Source organism: Eucyclogobius newberryi, unplaced genomic scaffold (assembly GCF_026437365.1).
Source record: "Eucyclogobius newberryi isolate DKJ021-1_F unplaced genomic scaffold, fEucNew1.0.hap1 SCAF_11, whole genome shotgun sequence".
Classification (NCBI taxonomy): domain Eukaryota; kingdom Metazoa; phylum Chordata; class Actinopteri; order Gobiiformes; family Gobiidae; genus Eucyclogobius; species Eucyclogobius newberryi.
This window is the reverse complement of record NW_027315735.1, coordinates 24140250-24157919: the sequence shown is the minus strand read 5'-3', so window position 1 is coordinate 24157919 and position 17670 is coordinate 24140250. Positions and strand designations below refer to the sequence as shown.

The following is a 17670-nucleotide window of genomic DNA, read 5'->3' as shown; positions in this document are numbered from 1 at the left end:
GCCCCATACATGTAATGTGCCTTAACCACTCGACCACTGGGCATAACAGAGGACACATTTCTACATGAGGATCAATTAACTAGAGTATATCTTAACTTTAATATTAAGGTTGAATTTAGATGTGTCATTATTTGATTTTGTGTACTTTTGCAGAGGTGGGTATAGAGTAGTCAAAATTGTTACTCAAGTAAGAATACTGTTACTTCCAGATTATATTACTCAAGTAAAAGTAAAAACTATTGGCCTGAAAAATGACTAATTATTTACTTGGTAGAGTAAGAGTAACTGTCTGGACATAAAATCTGATTTATAATTTGAAGTTCATGCAATTGGAAGGAAAAATGTGAAATAATTAAAACAATCTGGTATTTTCGAAGAACATACCTTAAAAAATGAAACTAGATTATATCTGAGCTTTCTCTTGACAATAATTTAATATTATCAACAGACAGCTTTTGTCACTGCTAGATTTACTCACAGAGAGAAGGGAAACAAAACATTTACTCAGATAAGAGTATGGTTACTTCAATCTAAATTTTACTCAAGCAGGGGTAAAGGTATGGTATCCAAAAACTACTCAGAAAGGTACACTTTATTTACTCAAGTGAATTAACTAATTGAGTAAAAGTACTAACAACCTCTGTACTTTTGCTTGTTAATGGGTAATATATATATATATATATATAAATTTGGTTTTGCCTTTTAACTGTTGCTTGTTTAAATGTCACACACTGTTTTGATTTAATAAATGATTATTATTAGTCAATTTTGCCAATAGAGGGCAGCAGAGGAATGTTTATGAGGTAAACTTCAGTTTTAAACCACCATGGTGATATTTATGGTATGTATTTACCATAACTTATGTATTAAGAAGAGGAACATATAATGAATTTAACCAGAAGCTGTGCAATGGCAAAAAGCCATTGCGAGTGACTGCGTAATAATATATGGCCATATCCTGTACAGTTGCCATGATTATTCTTTTCTTCTTCTTTGGTGTTTTATGGCGGTTGGTACAGTGTTACATTACCACATTAGAACAAGAACAAAATTGCACTGCCATACCGCCATCTGCTATAGGGCCCACCTAGAATGGGTTTAGAAGAATTTTTTGAGACACAAAATTAGGTTTTAAATTTATTGGAGGTCAAACAAAGAGAAGTTTTGATGGTGGTGAAATGACCACTGTCCAAAACCATTGCCGCCAGACTTTATTCTTCAGACTCGAGAGAGAAAGAGAAAGAGCATACGCTACAAGTAGGACTATAAAGTGCAACCTCTGGAAGTGTAACTGAAATTCCGCCAGATTCTTGTTGAGGTCTGAGATCTTCTTCTTCTTCTTTGGTGTTTTATGGTTGTTGGTATCCAAGTGTTACATCACCACCACCTACTGTAGTTGTGCATCTTAGACTTTATTCTTTAGACTTTATTCTTCAGACTTCATTCTTTAGACTCCAGTTCCCTCTCGTTGTTCTTCTTCTTCTTTTTTGGTGTTTTATGGTTGTTGGAATCCAAGTGTTACATTACTGCCACCCATTGTAGTTTTGACTCCGGGAATCTCTTTCATTGTTGTTGTCGCCGCCCTCCAAGGCAGCCGGCAGTTGATCGTGGATAGGAGATCAGCGATTGTTGTCTAACACTACAACGACGCACATAACTCTATAATGTTCCAATTAACCCTGTGTTATATAAGTAACTATCGCCTAACATGATCCCTGTGACTGGATTGTAAGAATATTCCGCAGATTGAAGTCCTGCCTATTATTTTGATACCATAAAGCCAATTCAGTGTTTTCTCTTTCATATGCAGCAAATCAGCACATGCTCAACAGTTTCTGGTTCTTGATAGTGATTACACAAACCGGCAGGATGTCGGTGTAATCCCTCATTCGTCCAGGCGTGTTCCATAGTAGAAAAAGCTTCAGTTGTAGTCATCTGGACTCAGTTAGAAAAAATAGACGTTTCGACTCTGAAAGAGGAGTTAAGGAAGCTATTTTTGTTAAAAAAGAAAAACCTTCTTTAAACAGAAACGGAGGTCTAAGGTTCAATCTTCCTGTAGTCTACAATGGGATCCTGAACCCCTGGAGCGGTAGAGGACCAGTACCAGGACATTTAGATGCTAATCAGGTACTCAGGGTGGGTGAGCCAGGGTCTCACAAAGACAAAGGGGAGACTAATAGCCCATTAAAGGGTTGAATAGGCTCGGTAGATACCAAGAGGGTAAGTTTCTGTTGAAACAAACAACTCTTTCCTCTTCAGGAAGGCTCCTCCCAATGGGCTGGACTTACCACAGAATAGTATAAATATCAGAGTTCTTGACCTAAATTCTTTTATTGACAATGACTCTTGGATGAGAGTCGAAACGTCTATTTTTTCTAACTGAGTCCAGATGACAACAACTGAAGCTTTTTCTACTATAAACCGGCAGGATGTTTGCCTATCCTACTCAGCGACCAATCGAGTGCAGTTTGGCCCATTGTCATGCGAGTAAAGGCTCTCTCTTCCTCCGTGTTCCTGCCCATGGATCTGCATGGACCAATACTACTTTGTATCTGATACAAATGCCGTCCAGTATAACAACGATTCCAAAAGTCCTGCTAAGGTTTCTACTCATGACTCTTGATAATTGACTTGATTTTAGGTTTGCTTATTTCAACCATCACATTAAGGTAAAGAATAAAGTCTAAAGAATAAAGTCTAAAGTCTAAGTAAGATGTACAACTACAGTAGGCGGTCACCGACAACAATGGTCTGGAGGGACAAGAGATGGCGGAGGGGAGTGGATCGATGGTCAGTAGCGATCTAAACAGCAGGGAGGGGTAACCTTTTGTGGCTGTTGGTACCCGGAAACGTAAAATGTCCTTCAGCTCATCCGTGTCGGAAGGTTCTGACAGTGGGAAGTAGGATGAAACTGCTAATATGGGGAATGAGAGCACAGAGTGTAAGGTGATCATAGAGTTTGCACAGGAAAATGCATCCTTTAAGGAGAGGAGTCCAGTAGCATTGACGATGAGCCTAAATAAGGCTGTGGGAGAGATCAAGGATGCAAGAGCCCTTAGGAGCCCTTGGCTCGCTGCTGGTTATGTGCAAAGACACGACTCAGCAAAGGAAAGCGATTGAGATGAGTGGAAAGAACATTCTCGTTTCAGACGCTGAAAGAAACATGGTCAGAGGAGTTATTACAGGCATCCCTTCGATGGTGACTGTGGATGAAGTAAAGGAGAATTGAACTGGAGCTAAGGTGGTTGCTAGGCGGTTGAAAATAACCCGGCTCAGAGAAAGATGTGACAGCCTGTCAGTAATGATAAAACTTGAAGGGAAATGCCTTCCTAGTATTTTATAAATCCAACCTGCGAAAAGCTGCTGGACCAGACGGTCTTATCCCGTCCACCTTAAGACACAGTGCAGGCGAGCTGATCCCTGTCTTCACTAGCATTTTGAACACCTCCCTGGAGTCATGCCATGTCCCAGCCTGCTTCAAGTCGTCCATCATTGTCCCTGTCCCCAAGAAGCCCCGGATCACTGGACTTAATGACTACAGACCTGTGGCGTTGACATCTGTAGTCATGAAGTCATTTGAGCGCCTGGTCCTCCCCCACCTCAAGCCCTTCACCTACCCCTGCTGGACGCCCTGCAGTTCGCCTACAGAGCCAACAGGTTTGTGGACGACGCTATCAACTTGGCACTCCACTTCCGGGGAGCATCTGGACTCCCCGGGAACCCATGCCAGGATTCTGTTTGTGGACTCCAGCTCTGCACTCAACACCATCCTCCCTGCTCTGCTCCGGGAGGGAGCTCACCATCAGCTCCCTCATCAAGAAGGCCCAGCAGAGGATGTACTTCCTGCGGCAGCTGAGGAAAGTTGAATTTTGTTCATTGACAAATGGCAATGAACCCATTCTGATTCTGATTCTGATTCTGATAGTAAGGTGTTCATTGGATACATGAGCTACATATGTTCCGCCACCCCTTCGTTGCTTCAAGTGCCAGCACTTTGGACATATAGCAGCGGTCTGCAGAGGGAAGCAAAGGTGTGGTAAATGTGCAGGAGATCACGAGTATGGAAAATGTGGGTCGCGGTAATATACCACTTGGATACCCACCGCCATAAAACACCAAAGAAGAAAAAGAGTCCAGTGATAAAAAGGGTCACTCTCACTCACTCATACTGTTTTGTCATGTAATGAATTATGCTGTCATGCAAGTCACTCAATTGGCTAAAATATTGTAATTGTAACATATCGTTGTTTTTTTAATGATTAATTATAGATTTTTTTTAATGATTGGACTCATTGTATTATGCATTTTGAAAGGATCAAGAAAGAAAATGGTCAATATTAATAATTCACTAATGGTTCTAAATGATCCACAATTTTTCTCAAAATTCAAAAATATACAGGGCTGTAAATGTTAAAATATTTCTGTTTTCGACTTGGATGTGGTTGGTGAGAGAAGCAGAAACGCCGCTTTCCAACTTTCCAGCTCACTTGTTTAATGAGCCTCAAGATGCACACGGGACAGAGAGAAATGGGACTAGTGTGGCTGCCGCTGCTGCTGCTCCACATCGCTCAAGGTGAGATAAGAGGTATGATGACTGAAATAAGATCTTGATGAAGCAATCTCAAATATTACACAAAAGTAAAAGAAACATTTAATGATGCTTTTGATTTAGTATTTAGATCTTGAGCCACTCTGGTTCCACAGGTACAGGAACTTGGACCACAATTCTGATGTGACTCTTATGTGTTTTAAACTGTCAAGTCTGTAACATGAAGTGTACTTAATGTGGGTTAAACTTTCACAGGTGCTGAGGACGTCTGTGATGCCAGAGTGAACCAGACTCAGTGTTATGGAGCTCTGGGAGGAACCATAGCGATCCGACTGATGGACAGTGGCTCAACAACAAACAGATGTACATGGATGAAGAATCAGACAGTTATTTTTGAGTGTAGAAATAATATAGTTAAAACTAATGCGATTGAAAACAGATCTGTCTTTAATGAAAGCACTGGAATACTTCAATAACAAAACTTAACAAAGAGTGACAATAGTTCATACAGTCTGGAGTTTTATAATGATGGAAAATTCATCAAAAGAATTTATCACAAACTAATCATTGAAGGTAAATAAAATATTTCTCTCCAGCTATATTGAACTCTTAATAAAGTACACATAAAACCGTTTGGATTTGTTTTCGCTGCAGCCCCAGTGTCCTCTGTGCTCCTGGAGCATCAGTGTCTGTCCAAAGGAGAGGTGAGGGCGACCTGCGCCCCTCAGGGAGGCGACAGTCCTGAGTACAACTGGACTCTAAACGGACAAACTCACAGACGCTGAGCTTCTCTCCAAAAACAATGAAAACAACATCATCACCCTGAGACAAAACACAGAGGGACGGCTGCGCTGCTCTGTCAGAAACCACATCAGTCAAGAGTCTAAGGAGATTCAGATTTCTACTTGTGGTGAGTTTAAACATCTCAAACAATTATATTATTTATTTTACAACCTTTTCATTCTGAGATTCTCATATTCATGACTTATTTTGATAACATTAATCAAGTTTTAACTTTGGCCCAAAGCCACTAAAATAGGCCCGTCACCTGCGATCCCTAACGGGAACAAGCATTAGAAAATTATTGAATTAATGAAAAGTTTTAATTTATTTTGTTCCTGCAAAGTTGTAATTATTTTTGTTTTTTCAATCTGATCCAAGTTTTCACTAATATACCAGTACTTGCACTCCAATTACTTCCTCACCTCTATCTAATATTTATTCTTGCTCTGTAGGGTACATTCTCATTAACTGCACAATAAATGGGACACAGATATCAGATTGGGTTTATAAAGCCAATAACTCCTTGTGCATCATTTCTACAGGTAAGAGTACGACCACCAATCAAAGTGTACCAACCAGTTACCCAGGGACACCAGCTCGCTCGTGGTACATTGGCAAGTCAATACTAACCCACACTAACTATTTAATTTTTGTATACGAACTATATGTTGTGTTTAATTCTGCTTCTTTTGTTTCAATTCAACAGAATATTGCCCCATTATAGTTCGTTCAATGGTGTTTGTTTTGATTACAATTGCATTTATTTGTGTCCTGAAGATGACAATAACAGAGGTATGCAGGAGATCATGTACATTTTATGAAGTCAATTAATTTGTGATGTTACCTGGATAATCTTCATGCGATACAGTTTGACAGATTTGTATCTATATTTGCAAATAAGGAGACTACGCTGATGACACGTTTTTGCCACAGCCAATTCTCATGTGGACAATATACACCGTCATTTTCAGTCATTAAAGACATATAAAAGCTTCTGTGGCTAAATGGAAAAAGCGTGTACAGTTGGGCAAAAAAGTATTTAGTCCGCCACCATTTGTGCAAGTTCTCACTCTTAAAAAGATGAAGCCTATAATTTTCATCATAGGTACATTTCAAAATGGGTTAAGTTTTTACTAAAAAGTTATTTTTTGTTTCATCTGACCATATGACATTGTCCCAATCGTCTTCTGGATCATCCAAATGCTCTCTAGCACACTTCAGACGGGCCTGGACATGTACTGGCTTAAGCAGGGGGACACGTCTGGCACTGCAGGATGTGAGTCCCAAGCGGCGTAGTGTGTTACTATAGTGTGTTACTGATGGTAGCCTTAGTTACTTTGGTCTCAGCTCTCTGCAGGTCATTCACTAGGTCCCCCCGTGTGGTTTTGGGATTTTTGCTCACCGTTCTTGCGATAATTTTGAAACCACGGGGTGAGATTTTGCGTGGAGTCCCAGGTCGAGGGACATTATCGGTGGTCTTGTATGTCTTCCTTTTTCTAATAATTGCTCCCACAGTTGATTTCTTCACACCAAGCTGCTTACCTATTGCAGATTCAGTCTTCCCAGCCTGGTGCAGGTCTACAATTCTGTTTCTGGCTCTTTGGCCTTGGCCAGAGTGGAGTTTGGAGTCTTGACTGTTTGAGGTTGTGGAGAGGTGTCTGTGAGAGCCAGAAATCTTTCTTGTTTGTTGGTGGCCAAATACTTATTTGACAGAGGAATTTACAAATTAATTCATAAAAAAATCCTACAATGTGATTTATTGGATTTCCCCCCCCCCCTCCCCCCCCCATTTGTCTCTCATAGTTGAAGTGGACCTATGATGAACATTACAGGCCTCTCATCTTTTTAAGTGGGAGAACTTGCACAATTGGTGGCTGACTAAAAACGTTTTTGCCCCACTTTATCTTCATTGCATTATATGACCAGTGCCTTAGCAGCTTGTAAACTTTGAATTCTTCCATGAATACTGTATAATAAAGTATGATGTAGATTTTATAATGTTGAGATATTTAACAGATAATTATAATTCTGATTGATACTCATTTTAATACCTAACAATGCACATTTGTTTGCAGGCTGTATTTATGTTTTTATGTACACATTTGAGTCACATAGTTTTCTCACAAGTTAAGCACATTGCGGTTTTCTTCATGAAACATGCACAGTCAAGTAACACCAAGTGTTAATGACAAGTTATGTTTTTTCACTGGAAATAGAAAGTTAAAAGAACGCAGCGTGAATATTTGTGTGTTCAAATGTGTGCTAATAATACTATTGCATCGACAGTTTGTACAATTTTTTTGTATAAAAAATGTGTGACCAAATAATGGCTTCTGTGCCAACAACTCACTCCTCGTTGTCTCTTTCTGTGTAAAAACTCAAATAAATGCGTGAAAATACTTAAAGGAGAGCAGCTGTTGTTTACATTTTTATATCTATGCAAGAATTAGTTAGTGTTTTGTGTCTCTAAGTTACACACATTATGTCATATGTCTGCAGATTAATATGACAGAACTGGATTAGAAATTAGGTACATGCTAAATTATTTGGATGTCTGTGTTCTATTCTGTTTATTTTGAAGTAAATATACCACACCATGTATGATTACTGATTATTTAGACAGTTTACAAATCTTTTATTTTATCTTAACCAAAGCTTATTAGAACCACATGTGACAGAAAATCTACGTGTTTTCCTTGTAGTCTCCAAGTAACTTCAAGTACCTGTTGTGATAGAATGATGATTTTCCAATAGAGGGCGACAGAGGGAAGTTGGTTTCTTTTAAGAAAACTGAAGACTTAAGTTTTGTACACCTGAACCTTTAAACTCCTGACATTTGGAACACAGATTGAGTTTGTCTTTACATATGTCAAAAGGGAGAAAAATCAGAACTAATAATGCTTACTCAAACTAAATATTGCACATGAAAAACAATACATTTGTTACTGCATTAACCTTTGGGCAATTGTAAATAATATAAAATTATACAAAACTTATCTAAAGAGTTTAGAAATAACTATTAACATCAAAATCCCTTAAAATGTAATGGTGTTTAAGTTCCCTTTTTTTTTTAAACAGAAAGACTTGTTTGTGGTGAGACAAAAGCAGAAACACATCTCTTCCTCCTGCGTCTAAAATAAGAGCCACTTCTCAGTATGCACTTTTTGATTGAGCCTCAGGACGTACACGGGACAGCACTGACAGGACCGTCCCACACTGTGATAGGAACAGAGAGACATGAGACCAGTGTGGACTCTGCTGCTGCTCCACATCGTTCATACAAGAGGTATATACAAATAGATTGATCTGAAATATTACACAAATAAAAGTAAAAAGAACATTTACAAGTAAGATATGTTGTTGATTTAGTATTTAGGACTCTTATGTGCTTTAAACTGTCAAGTCTGTAACATGAAGTGTACTTAATGTGGATTAAACTTTCACAGGTGCTGAGGACGTCTGTGATGCCAGAGTGAACCAGACTCAGTGTTATGGAGCTCTGGGAGGAACCATAGCGATCCGACTGATGGACAGTGGCTCAACAACAAACAGATGTACATGGATGAAGAATCAGACAGTTATTTTTGAGTGTAGAAATAATATAGTTAAAACTAATGCGATTGAAAACAGATCTGTCTTTAATGAAAGCACTGGAATACTTCAATTACAAAACTTAACAAAGAGTGACAATAGTTCATACAGTCTGGAGTTTTATAATGATGGAAAATTCATCAAAAGAATTTATCACAAACTAATCATTGAAGGTAAATAAAATATTTCTCTCCAGCTATATTGAACTTTTAATAAAGTACACATAAAACCGTTTGGATTTGTTTTCGCTGCAGCCCCAGTGTCCTCTGTGCTCCTGGAGCATCAGTGTCTGTCCAAAGGAGAGGTGAGGGCGACCTGCGCCCCTCAGGGAGGCGACAGTCCTGAGTACAACTGGACTCTAAACGGACAAACTCACACAGACGCTGAGCTTCTCTCCAAAAACAATGAAAACAACATCATCACCCTGAGACAAAACACAGAGGGACGGCTGCGCTGCTCTGTCAGAAACCACATCAGTCAAGAGTCTAAGGAGATTCAGATTTCTACTTGTGGTGAGTTTAAACATCTCAAACAATTATATTATTTATTTTACAACCTTTTCATTCTGAGATTCTCTTATTAAACTTTGTCTATTAACATTTAAAGTGCATCTGTCATAGATTATACATTTCACTAAAATGCAGAGATTATATATTTTAGATTTTACAAAACAATTGCCCAGTTTTAGCATTTTTAGTGACCTTTATATTTTTACTTCCTGGTTGTGACAGGTAGAGGTAATTCAATATGGTATACCTTATGACACCTTTAATTTGTTAAACGACTTTTTAAACTGTCTATTCAACTGTCCCAGTGTCATTTGCACTTTAAGTTCTAACCCATCGACTAATGTTTTCCCCCCACCACTAAGTAGTATTCACACTCGGAAAACTTCCAATTTTTAAAAAATGTATTCCTGGTTTGTAGGGTACATACTCATTAACTGCACAATAAATGGGACAGAGATTTCAGATTGGGTTTATAAAGCCAATAATACCCTGTGTTTCGAACAAACCACAGCCACATCCATCCCTTCTGCAGGTAAGAGTACGACCACTAATCGAAGAGTATCGACCAATTACCAAAGTACTCCGGTACTGGTACGTTGGTAAGTCAATACTAACCCACACTAACAAAGCATAATAATTCATTTTTTGTTTTGTATCAGAGTTCTCTCACACTTTGCTTCTTTTGTTTAATACAACAGATTATTGGCCCGTTTTGGTTGGTTCACTGGCGACTGTATTGATTATTGGTGTGGCAATATTTATTGTCCTGAAGAAGTGCAAGAAAAAGAGAAGTATGTAAACAATTGAGTTTATTTTTTTATCTTATACAAAATGTATTTGTAATCAACCTTTAGGAGTCCTAGCCCTCAGTCCCAGTCAAGCTGTTGATTACTCCCAAACACAAAAAGGCTTTTGGTGAACTTGAGCGCTTACACAAATGTGCTCAGTATTCTAGTACTTTGACAAACTTGTAAAGCACATTGTTAGAATCCTAGTTGTATTATTGTCATGAAATACCGTTTGACTGAAATGTGTCTATTTGCAGATGAGGAAGAGGATCAGGAACTGACTTACGCTGATGTCAGGATATTGAGGCAGCCGGGCAGGAGGCTACAGACGTCTGAGGGGGAAGTGGAATATGGCCAAGTGAATTTTTCGAACCAAAGTCCACACATTTCTGTGGCAGAAGATAATGCTTGTATTTACGCCAAGGTGCGTAGGTGATCTTGATGGTTGTAAAATGGACATTTCAATCACTTCTTTAGAAATTAGAGTTTTGTTGCGTAATCATTTGTGAGTAATTATGTGGTTTTGAACTAGGTTATAATTCATTTTGAGTTCAGGTACAAGAACTTCATCGTCACCATTGTGAATATGACATGTGTCTTTAAAGTCTAAATTTGTTCCACATGGTTCTTTCTTTCTATGTATATATATATATATTTTGTTTTGTACTATATATAATTATTAAATATATATGTTTTTATTCTAAAATTTTACTTGTTTAGATTATTTCATATTTGATAAAACTCATAATACATACATATACGTAGTGCACAACACAGTGTTAATGTGTTATACTGTGTGTATTTTTGGAGGTCACATTTTGACCTTGAATGATTATGTTTTATTTGGAGTTAAATGTTTGAAGTATGAAGTACAAACGACATGAGTGTTAGTGATACTTCTGCCAACACACACTCCGTCTCGCCTCAAGGATTTTAATGCAAAAAAAGAGTCCCAAAAGCATTTTGTGAAGCGTTTTTGACCAGAAATGCAACTTTCATTTTTACAATTGTTAAGGTTACATGATTGATTTAAAGGTCAAAGGTCGATTGCTCTGCACCATCATTCAGGTAATTCAGGACCATAAAGTGTTTATGGCTGTGATAGTTGCAGTGTCCTCAAACAAACCACCTGCAGCTGAACTCTGACTGACATGAGCAAATAATTGACAGCAGACGCCAAGTGCGACAGTCGAGACTCGCCCTTTGGGATCCCATCAGTTACTCGGTTTCCAAACACTGATAGCAATAATCTCTTTGACACTTTGGAGAAATAGTTGAAATAGTAAAATAGGACATGATCAATTTGCACACAAGCTTTGAGTCGATGCAAGAACAGGCGATTTTGGCTCTTTCATGTGACATGTCAAACCACAGTTATAAAAGTATAAAATCATGTGATGATATCCCATAATGCAGTGTGCCAGTGTCATACTGGAATAAAAAAAACAAAAACGATCTGGAATAAATTAACCATCGTTTTATATTCTGTTGTAAAGAAGACACTTTTACCAATATAAAAAAATTAACAAGAAATCCTACACAATGAAAGTGTAACATTTTATTAACAAAAAACACAGACAAAAAACGTTACAAAGTACAGCTCATTGTCCATCTATCTTTTACACATTTACATTTACATTACATTGTTGACACTCAAAAACAGGCTTTTTTCAACAGATAAAAAAGACACTTTAAACTTTTACACTTCTACTTTTGTCAACCTTGACTCATGAGATTGAGTAATGTACAGCTGCAGGAAGTGGCTAGTAATCAGAATATCTAAGATTAGGATGGAAACTTTTTGGTGCAATTTCCTTGCCTGTAACGGCATTAGCAGAACAGCAACGCAAGCGACAACTTTTCAAAAAGTCTGTTGTGACAAATAACCTCATAATTCGCATTTTGTGACATTCAAAACATCAGCATTATACGATTTTATGAAGCGCATGCGATTGTATCATAAGTCTATTAATACCTGCACATATTTTTATCTTATTGTAAAATGATCAGTGTTAAAGGAATGTTGAGCTTGTTCGGAAAAACATGAAGTGCATTTTATTACGTTGTGGAAATTCATAATTTTGTGTTCTGATATTTTAAAAGTTTACGAAAGAGACATCCAGTGCTTTGTCAGTCCATGTGGTTTTTACCTAATAGTCCTCGGACACAGTATCAGAGAGAATGTCTTGCCGTGGGCTGGTGGAGACATGGGTGTCCGCCGCCCCCCCCAGCTCAGGCGGCGTGGGCGTGGTTGTGGACGCCTGCTGGGAATGCTGCTGCCTTTTCCGAGTTACCTTTCGCTCTTTGGCACGTCTGTTCTGGAACCAAATCTTTATCTGAAAAGCATAACAGGCAAGTACGTTTATGGTGGTCTGATACGATACACAGTATATTGCGATAATACAACCACACATCTATGTTAAGTTACAGTCTAATGTCAGTGTAATCTCTAATTTAAAACAATTTCTGCCATGATTGTGTAAAAATACGATATTATTTAGCCTAATTGGCCTCCTATTTCAATTTTATGAGTTTGTTCAAAAAGTCAAATTTGATGCACAAATTGGGAATGACACTTGAGCACTCACAGACCGGACAGTGCAGAAAAAATAGAGATGCTAAATATCAGCTTAACTGTCAATATTGGACCGATACCAATATCTGGGGAAACCCTTCGATATTACCGATATACCATCCCTAAAGTAAAGGTGTATAGTGTAACTTCTGTGGTGGAGGGTCTACATCTGCTTGTCTCATTGAAGATCTCATTGTTTTGGCTTGAATCAAAATACCATGGAAAACAATTTTTACTGAGAGTAGGGTCTCCTCTCCACAGATCTGACCTGTGACTTAGACTGATAGATATGAAGATAAATATGTTTATGGCTTTACTGTGGAACGTTCCAGGCAAAGCAATAACATCTCCATGGACACAGCAGGTGGCAGACCCACAACCCAAATGACATAGTGCAGCTTTAGCCCTCGTGCTTTCTTCAGGTCTTGATGACCAACAGACGTCCCCTCCCTCCACAACATGAAATTGTGAAAGCATTGTTTCTTTTTATGTGTTTATTGTGTACACTCTTGTTGTGCACGGGTGTAGAACAAGGTTTAGTTTTAGGCTATTTCTTGCACAGGGAAGGCTCATGTACTTGTTGAATAATACTAATATTTTGGGCTGTCACAATATATCAAAGAATAAGCTTTGTTTACATTTAAACAGTTAAAAAAAACATAAGGCACTACATAGAACATGATTCTTTGCTACATCTCAATTCAGACAACATGAAGAAATAACTGTTTTTAAGCATTTTTATTTCTTAATTCTTTGGCATATGAAACAAGCCATAGGCTCTTTGTCACTTCCTCCTTTACGTTTCATTTTTACACTCACCCTTCACACGCATTTGTGGCAACAGTTTTAAATGAGCTGTCCCTTTTATCTGTAGCTTTATCTGTAAACCAGGGCATATTATTTGTCATGTACATATATATTGAAGCAGACAATTTCAGTAGGCCTAATTGAGTTATTGAGTTGTATTAACAGCAGTAAATAAGCGTGTTATTATTATTTGTATTAAGAGTATAAGAGGTTTTTATAAGTTATCTGTATTTTATTATATACTTCTGTATCTTCTCTGTGTTGCAACTCTAGAATTTCCCCATAGTGTGACAAATAAAGGCTTATCTTATCTTATTAATCTTAAGTAACATTTCTGGATTTGTCCTCATAAAAGTAATGTGTGAATATAATATCAGTTAATTCAGTAGTTGGCCATATAAATGACAACTGATCCATTAACCTATCAATCATGAATCCTAATGTGATGAGAAAGATTTGGAAATGTGTGTATCATAGTCTTGTTTTATCATTGTAATGAAAGATGTTTGGGCAAACCTTTTCAACATCACTGATACATATAATTGAATTAACTCTCACCTGTCTCTCTGAAAGGCTCAGTGCCAGTGACAGCTCGCTCTTCCTCCTCATTGTGATGTATTTGTTGTATTGAAACTCCTTCTCCAGCTCCAGACGCTGGTGGTCCGTGTACACCACCCTGTACTTGTCCCTGGTGCGAGTTTTACCTCCTGAATCACAAAGATCTGGAGTCACGACACATTACCAGCAACACAAACATGACCTGTTGTCGCTTCTGTGACTCATGAGCGGTGTTTTGTGAAGACCTGAACCGAAGACGCCTGGAGCCACGCTCAAGTTCAGGCGCCACTTAAAACCTCATCAACCAAATTAATCACGTTAACTATAACTAATGTAAAGAGTCACCACTGCATTGCATCAGTGGCTGGGCTTATCTCTTGCCTGTGGGGTTTACATAGATATTTACACAGGCAGCTTATTCATTGACACATGTCCACACACACTCAGGAGAAAGAGCTGGGACTGACTCAGAGCTATTGATCGCAAATCTCGAACCGGTGACAGCATCGATCCAGGTAAAGGAGTAGACGAGATGACAAAACGTGAATGTTTCTGTCCATGGTTCGCCACGGTTTAAGCGGTCTGTAAGTGTTATCTGGTGGACCTGTCACCCTCCCAGTGGACAGAGAGGGCGGGGAACAACTCCCGCAGACTCCGTGGCCTCCAGTGTTAGTTTTGCATTGACATCTTTGCACGCTGGCGGAAGGGAGAGGCCGCAGATTTGATGAATGTGCGTGTGTGTGTCTGTGTGTGTGTGTGTTTGTGTGTGTGTGTGTGTGTGTGTGTGGAACGTTAAACAGGAAAATGCGTTTCAACGTATCTACGACCACAAAACCACCGAGACTGACTGAGAGGTGACAGTAAAATAAGCTATTTTTATAAACATTTCATCCAAAGCAGGGGCCCAGTAGCTATTGGATGTGTTGCTACAGGTGGAAAGAACATTTTTACTCAAGTAAAAGTACAATTATGTAGCTAAAAAACTGCCGCTGCTGCTGCTAAAACTAAAGTAAAAGTAAAAATTACACATGAAAAATACTTAAAGTACCAGTTCTTTTTTTTTTAAACACAATTATTCATACAAAACGTGAACAATATAAAATAGTTTAAAGCTGTATGTGGTTGTTTTAAGCCACAATCTGCATCTCTGACCTATCAGAGCGGATGAAGCAGATCTGTTGTGTGTGTTTGAAGCAGAGGTGAGAGAGTCCTGTTTTGGGATGATTAGGACTTGTGCTGTACTCAGTCATATTGTTCTGAAAGTAGATAATTATAATTACATGTGTAAAATTATACTCTAATACATGTAAAAGTACCGGTCAACTCTGGTCATGTATAAATATCTAAATATATTTTTCAGCATTGATTCTACGAATATACTTTTCATTTCACTGAAGTGTCACTGTCTCACCTAGAACAGCTGGGGTCCTGGGAGGTTCCGGGGGTCTCCTTCTGGATATAAAAGGGTCTTGTCCAGTCATAAAAGTGTAGTTGTTGTAGACACCCCCTCCTGCAGTCACTGAGGTGCTGCTCAGCTCGTGGGAGGTGAAGTTGGCCTGGCTGATTCCGGGGCTTGACCCCTGATGGAGGCTGTACATGTAATCGTCCCGTGGAGCGTAGTGGTTCCATGCGCTCGCGGAGGGGTCCACATGAGGGTGGTATGTGGAGAACTCGTAGGTTGGGGCAATGTACTGGCCGTTCAGGGTCAGGGGCTGCGGTGGGACCCTGGTGGGAGAGTTGGGGTACATCCTGTGGTCTCGTGGTGTAACTCAGATCCCGTGGAGCATGTCAGATTTTGTTGTTCCTCCTCAGTGTTTACCTGTGGGACACGTCCTGCTGTAAGACCGGGCTGCACCTGACTACACACCTTTATGGATTTACCTGAAGGAGTCCGAAGGTATCGCCATGACGTCACGCCTCACCTGCAGCTCGTGGAGGCACGAGGCCAGTGACCGTTATTGACCCACACCTCTTGATAAGGATAAGGCCATTGTGAGTTACATCCTAAACAATTAGGCCAACAACAGTGTAAACATTTTCAAGCCCATCTTTAGTCCACTAAAGGCAACAGCTAAATATGACTAGTTTGAAGGTTTACACGTGTTGCTTCAACACGAGGGGCCTGATTGAGAAAATACAACTGTGAAGTTCTTCTCTTTGACATGTTAGTTGTCGCTTGCAGTTTAAGTGTTTTAAGATAATTTAAGTTACTAGACTTATATATGTCTTACATAACCTTTCTGTTGTGAACATCAACATGTGCCATTATTACTGAATATAACAGTAGTTGGCCCTAAAGCCACTAGAGGGCACCAAAGTTGAGACAATCTTCCCTCAAGACACCACTGGGTCTGGACCATAGATGCACACTTAAACTTTAAATGTAAACTTGAAGTATTTTATTTGTACATAGTACAAAACAACAACAACAACAACAACAACAACAACAACAACAAATTTGTGCGGAGGTGAGGACGCTACTTCAAAACCAAACCAATGAGGTTGTAAATGCACCCCATATTTTATTTATGGAAGTTATATACAATAAGTAAAGTATTGTATGAACTGTTCTGAATTGTGTCCATAAAAAATTTACTCAACATGTCAACAACATTGAAGGCTCACAGTTGTTTAGAAAATCGAGAACCTGAGCCTTTCAGCGGTTACATAAATCTCAAGTATTTATCTAAATGAGTGTTTATTTTAGTGGATGGCTTATGCTCCATGATTTGTTTTGAACCAGCGCTGCATAAACTGTGTTCCCCTGCCCTCCTTTTCAGATGTTCAAACATGGAGGACACTAATAAGAGGCCTGTGCCACGGCAGCAGCTAAAAGCTCACATGTGTCACAAACTCACACCCACCCAGGGCTTTCATCTCCCAACCTGACTGCACCATAATGTCCACACTAACTCTTCAGTGTGGACCAATACCAAAAAAATAGATCTGCATAGAATTTGTTAAGTTGTTTTTTGTGTATTTATTAGTGACAGTTTTACTAGCTCCATCCCAAATGTGTGTTGTGTTTTATTGTGAAAAGAACAAACAAAGACAGACCTTTAAAGATTCAGTATTTCCCAAATTAAGATGGATGTTCAGACATTGTTACAAACTTTACTGCAGCGGCTCTCAAAGTTTTCTCATCAAGTACCTCTTACCACCAGAAATTAGGACTAAACATGGTCTAAATACACTTAGTACAATTTGAGAAACCAGAAGAGCCCGGGTTAAATTGAGGCCTCCATTTGTAACTGCAGTTTCTTAAAGCTCAATGTGTGCTGTAATTTGTGTGATATTTTTGTTATTTAGATGCAATGTTGATCTTGGTAAATGTTTATCACTGCAAGGTGTTGATTACATGGACAGAATTAGACAAATTGTAATGTAGGGCGTCATCCCCCCGTTCTCGTGCAGTATCTGGGGCACTGCTAGCTCTCTAATTACTGCGAGTGGGGCCTTTAGATTTTCTCTCCCAATTAGAGGCGAATACGCACCAATGCTATTTAGCGC

General features: G+C 38.9%; 2 protein-coding genes across 3 annotated transcripts; one reads left to right on the top strand and one right to left on the bottom strand.

Moving 5' to 3' along the window:
* Window positions 1-8496: 8496 nt before the first annotated feature.
* On the top strand, window positions 8497-10749 carry LOC140354486 (uncharacterized). The gene is made up of 6 exons (XM_072439534.1): window positions 8497-8618; window positions 8779-9096; window positions 9178-9435; window positions 9851-9964; window positions 10131-10223; window positions 10478-10749. The coding sequence occupies exons 1-6, from the start codon at window positions 8570-8572 to the stop codon at window positions 10654-10656; spliced, it is 1011 nt and encodes a 336-aa protein (XP_072295635.1). The 5' UTR covers window positions 8497-8569; the 3' UTR covers window positions 10657-10749.
* Window positions 10750-11821: 1072 nt separating this feature from the next.
* On the bottom strand, window positions 11822-16012 carry LOC140347213 (homeobox protein CDX-1-like). Of its 2 annotated transcripts, XR_011924363.1 has the most exons (4): window positions 15572-16012; window positions 14161-14309; window positions 12283-12556; window positions 11822-12195 (listed from the first exon to the last, which is right to left on the bottom strand). XR_011924363.1 is itself a non-coding variant. In XM_072433581.1 (3 exons), the coding sequence occupies exons 1-3, from the start codon at window positions 15906-15908 to the stop codon at window positions 12371-12373; spliced, it is 672 nt and encodes a 223-aa protein (XP_072289682.1). In that variant the 5' UTR covers window positions 15909-16012; the 3' UTR covers window positions 11822-12370. The 2 variants fall into 2 exon arrangements, 1 of the variants encoding a protein (XP_072289682.1); XM_072433581.1 differs by having other exon boundaries at window positions 11822-12556.
* Between the last annotated feature and the right edge of the window lie 1658 nt (window positions 16013-17670).